At 41.8% G+C, this 6000-nt stretch overlaps 1 protein-coding gene across 1 annotated transcript; it reads left to right on the top strand.

Annotated features, from left to right (window-relative positions):
• Positions 1-304: 304 nt before the first annotated feature.
• Positions 305-4231, top strand: RIPPLY2 (ripply transcriptional repressor 2). Its single transcript, XM_060168335.1, has 3 exons — positions 305-670; positions 985-1049; positions 4084-4231. Exons 1-3 carry the CDS (start codon positions 305-307, stop codon positions 4229-4231), a joined length of 579 nt encoding a protein of 192 aa, XP_060024318.1.
• Positions 4232-6000: the final 1769 nt, after the last annotated feature.

Below are 6000 nucleotides of genomic sequence, written 5' to 3'. Positions count from 1 at the left end.
AAGTTTAACCCGTCCTAGCCTCTTCACTAGGAAACTGGTCGCTCGGGCGAATGTTGTTATCCACCCCCCGCAGACAAGTGTGGAAGAGCGATTAACACTCGCTTGACAAACCCGCTCCCCGGGCCATTTGGGAGTTGCACGCGTTCGCCCCCGGGGTTCGGGCCGCTGCGCCTTGACGCGCAGCCTTTTTGTTTACGCGGAGAGAGGGGAGGAGAGGGAGAGGACGTGTAAAGATGTAGCGGGCCGCGGGGGCTATATAAGGCTTCGGGCTCGGGCCGGGTGGGTGCCAGGGGCCAGCCTGCCCATGGAGATCGCGGAGACCACGGAGATGCCAGGCGGCCAGCGCGCGCGCTGCCGCCTCCAGCTGCCAGCCGCTACCGAACGCCAGACGCGGCGCGGGGGCGCGGACCCCGGGTACCGCGTCTCTGTCCCGCCCTGCGCCTCCCCCGCTCCATCCCTCCCGCCTGCGCCTCCCCAGCTCCTCCCCTCCGCTCTCTCACCCCCGCACCCTCTAGGCCCTCGCTCAGATGCGGTCGGTTCTCCCGGGTCGGGGCTCACTGCTCCTCTGCGCGCCTTCCGCTGCCCACCTCGCAGATCCGCAGGCTTCTGGAGACCGTGGGTGGAAGACAGTGGCGAGGAGGAAGAGGCGCCGCACCACGCCGCGGAGGCGGTGAGTGAGCCGCGCATCCCGGGGGCGCTGTTGATCGATCAACGCAGGCTACGCCGGGCCCCAGGGAGACGCGCGCCAGGCCTTCCCCTCGCTTAAGATCGCGCCTGCTGGTGGCCATACCGGTGGCCCTGTCGGTGCTGAAGCGACGAGTGCGTCCTCCAGAGCTACTGGCACGAACAGATCGGGCCGGGAGCGAGGCTACTGAGAGCCCCGCGGTCACATTCCCCGCAGACGAGAGGAAAGCCTGGTCGCCAGGGTTTGCAGTTTTTTTAGAAGGTGAGTGCTAACTTCGATCCATTTCCTTACACCCCCAGATGCCAGATGGCCCCGGAATAACGGACGCCTCAGAAAAGCTTTCCCGATACAGACACCCAGTCAGGTGAGTGACAGGCCTCATCGAAGGTCTGTCTGCAGCCACAGGGAAGAGCCGGGGGCCTCGTCCGGCCCTGCTCAGCAGCTGGTCCTGAAGTTTTTCTCTTTTGGAAAACCTATCTTTAACGTTTCTTTAATCTTCCTCGTCCCAGAGGTCCTTTACTCATCGAACTGGAAAATGTAGGAGCTCACGCTCTGCCCTGAAAGAACTGTTAATCAGTGCACACTTAGTAAACACTTAAAAAATATATTATGAAGAGGGAAAGCGGGCGGTGTTAGTAAAAGTAGAAAGGTGACATCTTGTGCCTGCAAAACAATTGCTTTTTAATGCCAAAGGGTTCAAGTGAAATTGACTTCACACCAGGCAGAGTGTGTATATTCTTTTTCTCTTGCAAACCAGAAGGAAGAATGGTATTCACAATCATGGTTTACAGCAAACTGAACAAATCGAGCTTGACGTGTGAGACAAAAGGAAATATGATGAAAATCCTAAAGACTACTAAGGATCACAAAAGGGACCAACAGTTATTTGACCTAACAATTAGGAGCTAGTTTACTGTTCCTAGCTACTGGGAAGTCAGCCTTCCTGCAAGATTCTTTGTAGCTTTTAATTAGGTGGAAAGTTAATTCTGCAGTTTGCCTGCCTTAGAGAGCTGTTAGATGAAGAGCTATATAATGTTTGTAGAATGTGTATATGTTTATAATAGCACATAGTAGTCGATACATGTTGATTAATTTCCTACCTTTTGCTAGAACTTGTGAAGGACAGAGAAAAAAATAATCACAGCCCTTTGGAAGTGTTTTAGTAGTTTAGCTTGGTCAATTTTATAACTAACTCTGTCAGAGGGGGTGGAGAAGGGTCAGGGAAGTGTGTATCATAGGTGTGATTACCTGGTTGAGTCTTGAAGTTAACCAGATGGATGGTAGGTCGGGAACGTGGGAGCAGAAGAAATAGCATAGAAAAAGAGAACAGCATGGTTCCTTCTGGGAACATCAAGGAACTGGCATTTGGGTGTGTGAAGCTGTGGTCATTTCACCAGGGAAGGCAGAGGCCAGGTCTTGTACACCTTGGTACAAGAGTTTTGTCCTGATCCTGTATGTGGCATTGGGAACTCATGGACTTTATTCTGTAGATGGTATTGGGGATTACTCAAAGGATTTTAACCAAAAGAGTAATGTGATCAGATTTATGTTTCAGAAAAATCACTAAGGAAATGGTATATAGCTTTAGTTAGAACACCAAAAGTGAAATTGGAAGTTATTGCAGTTCAGGCATTGGAAGCGAGGATGGGACTGGGTGAATCTGGGGAATACTTAGGTGACACAGTAGATTAGGCTTATGATGTATTGGATATGGTAGGTAAAGTAGAAGTAAAAAGACAGAATGACGCGCAAGTTGGTGGAACTGTAGATCAAGATACTGAGTCGAATTTTCCATTTGTCATATTTAATGTGCCTATGGTGCCTCCAAGTAGATATTCCAGTAGAGAGCAGCATATACAGGTTTGTGGTCCAAAGTCAAGTTCTTAAGTGGAAATACAGACAGACTTGGGAACCTTTGGTAAATTGGGGAAATCATGGCAGTGGGTCAGGTCATCTGGAGGAGTGAGAGAGGAGAAATGATCACTCTTGATAAAATGGTGGGGGAAGGCCAGCATCTAACCTGTCTACAGAGAAAGAGAGGTCCACAAAGGTGACTGGGAAGAATCACTCAGAACAGGGGAGAATTCAGTAAAGTATGAAGTTCCTGGAAGAAAAATGGCCAGTGAGAGATTCCGGGGGAGAGAGAGTGTGAGAACAATTAAACAACGTTCTTTGGGTTTGGCAGTTTTACACATTAGAAAATCAACTGCTTCCTATATAAGCACTTCCGTTTTTGAACTACTGTAGCAGTTTCTTTGTATTTCTCTTAAGTTTATTGTATTTTTATTAAGTTCTATCTTGAGTAGTAATGTGTGTTCTGATTCTTTTTACTCAGTTGTCAACTTCATGAAGGTAGGGACCATGATTTATTCATCTTTGAATTATGTTTGACGCAAGAGATCACTAAAATATTTATTGAATGACTGAATTACTGATGGTTGTTTATTTAGGCACCCAGTTGATAAGCTTAAAAAAAAAAACTATTTGGCTAGAAACGTTTATAAACTACACGGCCTACTTTTTTGCCTTTTAAAATAGAGTATAGTGAACATATGTAACTTTCTCTTTGTTAGAATCAGTCTATTATATGGGTATGTGGGGCTATTTATTGTATACTAAAATACTGTGTACTGTAGCTGGTGATTCAGCCTTGTCCTTTTATTTTACTTGGATGAAAAATAATAGAAGATCAGATGGCAAGATTAATATTTGTTGGAAATTTGAAGTTTTGAGGTAATCACGTTTACATACAAATTATTTGTATAAAACCAGTCTAATTCTCAACATCTTAATATGGTGTTCCAAAATTTAGTTGGGTGGGGAAAGGGGAGAGAGATGGGCTCGAGGTTGGGGTCAGAGGTAGCCTTTTGAAAAGGTTGCTTTTTGTACTTTTCTAAACTTGATTTGGTTCCATCTGTAACTAAGAGCTAAGTCTGAGTTTCAAGCAAAATACTAGGTAATTTATGCCTATGTGTAAGATGCATAATACTTTGATGTCTTTATAAAGTTGGCTATCATCACAATTTTTAATGTCATGGTAGGATTCATTTTTTTTTTCCCAAAGGAATTTGGAAGACAAACCTTCTTCTGTATTTTGTAAGAATAAATATATCCATAATGCCTGAAGTAAGTTAAATATTGATCTTATGCTCACGAAGGGTTTAGTGTCAATTTGTTTGGTCCAATTTATAGCTTGGATAAAGATTTAAAGTAATTAACCAGTTATTGATACTTTGTCAAGTAGACTCCATGAAAGCTGTGATAGTAGCATTTTAAACTATCTAAATGCATAAATCAGTTGTTAAATATATGGAGATTTTGAAATTTGAACGTTTCATGAGTAGAAGGATTCTGAATGTGAAAAAAATAAAGCATATTATGTTGTCTGCTTCTTTCAGACTATTTTGGCCAAAATCAAAGTGTTACGATTACTTATATCAAGAAGCAGAAGTTCTTCTGAAAAAATTTCCAATTCAAGCCACAATTTCATTTTATGAAGATTCTGATAGCGAAGAAGAAATTGAGGAGCTGATCTGTGAAAATTAATCTGATTACTTTTGATGACATTCAAAGCTTGTAGGTACAAATTAGATTAGTGTACAAATGTATCATAATCCTTTTAAATTAACTTATTTGTATATAAATTATTAATAAAATGAACTATTTAGTAATTACTATGGTAGTTTGGCCTTTTTTATCGCTACATTATAATTCAATGTTGGAATTTAAAAATAGGTTTTATTTATAATGGAACCTTGATTGTATTATAAACATTTGGGGCTTATAAAAGATAATTTGGTTCTCTTCATCAAATTACAAATTTATCTTCAGTTATAATTTTGAAAATAAAACTTTTCAAAGAAAGACAATATTTAATTTTCAAGACTGAATCTTGTGACATCTGGTATTTCCTACCGAGCCCCATTGGATGTTGTAGTTACAGATGAATATTATCTTACTAGATAATGAGGACAATCCTCTTATGTTTCCAATCACACATTATTATTATGTATTAGCTAGTAGATGGTGAAAATGTTGTAAATCATTGTCTATAATTGAGATTGGGAATCAATGTTAGGACTATTAAATTGTAGGGATTTTAATGAATGATGAGTTAAGTAATTCTTACTTTAATACCCTTCTGCTGTCCTCAAATCCAGTAGTAAAATAGCATGGGTGTTTAGTACTTATGGCACTACATTGAGGGATCCCCAGAATTAAAACATTTAAATGGATGTGACTTACATGGAGTCTAAAAAAGGGGAGACAAAAGGCCAGAATTTGATAGTATTTTTTTCTTCCATTTCTGTCCACGAGGGAGCTAGGAAATTTGGCAGATAGCATCGCTGCTGTGGTTCCCTGCTCCTGATACTCATGTAACGATTTTCACATAGGAAGTGAAATAAGAAATTCTTAGAGATTAGCTTTTTTTTTTGTTAAACATAGACTTATAGAAGAATATGTCATCTTTTAATGAAAGAGAAAACAGGAGCACTTTGCATGGGAGAGGTAACATAGTAAACTATGATCATGAAGTTCTTTTAGCTCAAATACAATCTTTGCAGTGGCAAGCAATTGAAATATAAGCATTGATTTCCAGGCACTTTAAGGACAAAGGAATTGAAATAGAGCAAGTTCAAACCATGTTTCAGAGTCAGGAAAAGTTAGTAATGGCAGGAGGATGGAGAGTTACTTAGAACTATATTTCTTTTCCTGAAAACTTCTTCTTTTACTGGGTTCTGCTCTCAGGATATGTGTGTTCCCCAACAGATATGCAAAAAAACCACCAGGTCACCAATCTGGACCTTGAGTATTAGGGACTGGTGTTTACCTGCACAGTATTTGTGCTGCTGTCATTAATAGGGTGGAATAGTATGAAAAGCCACAGCCACGTTTATTGAGTGCCTACTATTAGCCAGGCACTGTGCTAGGTAATTTGCACTTGACGTCTCACTTAATTCTTACTAAAACCTAAATCCATTATGCAGATGGGAAATGAGGCATTGAGATACTAAAGTAACCTGCAGAAGGATGCTCATTTAGTAGCTGCAGGGGTGGCATCCAAACGAAACCTATCTGACTCTTGAACGTGGCTAGCTGTTCAGCGCTACATTTGGACATAGGCTGCATGAGTTCTCAGTCCCCTTTATCTTTCAGGGAAGAGAGGAAGTTAGATGAGGAGGAAGAACTTGTGAGTGGGTGAATGGAGCAGAAAGAGACTTTACTAACCTCTGCGACTCATTCGTTAATCATTAGCGAGAGTTCTTAAAGGTGAAGTGTTCTCTTCACCTAGCAGGAGTCACTGTTTGCATTTG

The sequence above is a fragment of the Lagenorhynchus albirostris genome, chromosome 12 (assembly GCF_949774975.1).
Source record: "Lagenorhynchus albirostris chromosome 12, mLagAlb1.1, whole genome shotgun sequence".
Lineage (NCBI taxonomy): Eukaryota > Metazoa > Chordata > Mammalia > Artiodactyla > Delphinidae > Lagenorhynchus > Lagenorhynchus albirostris.
This window is presented reverse-complemented; position numbering and strand designations above follow the sequence as displayed.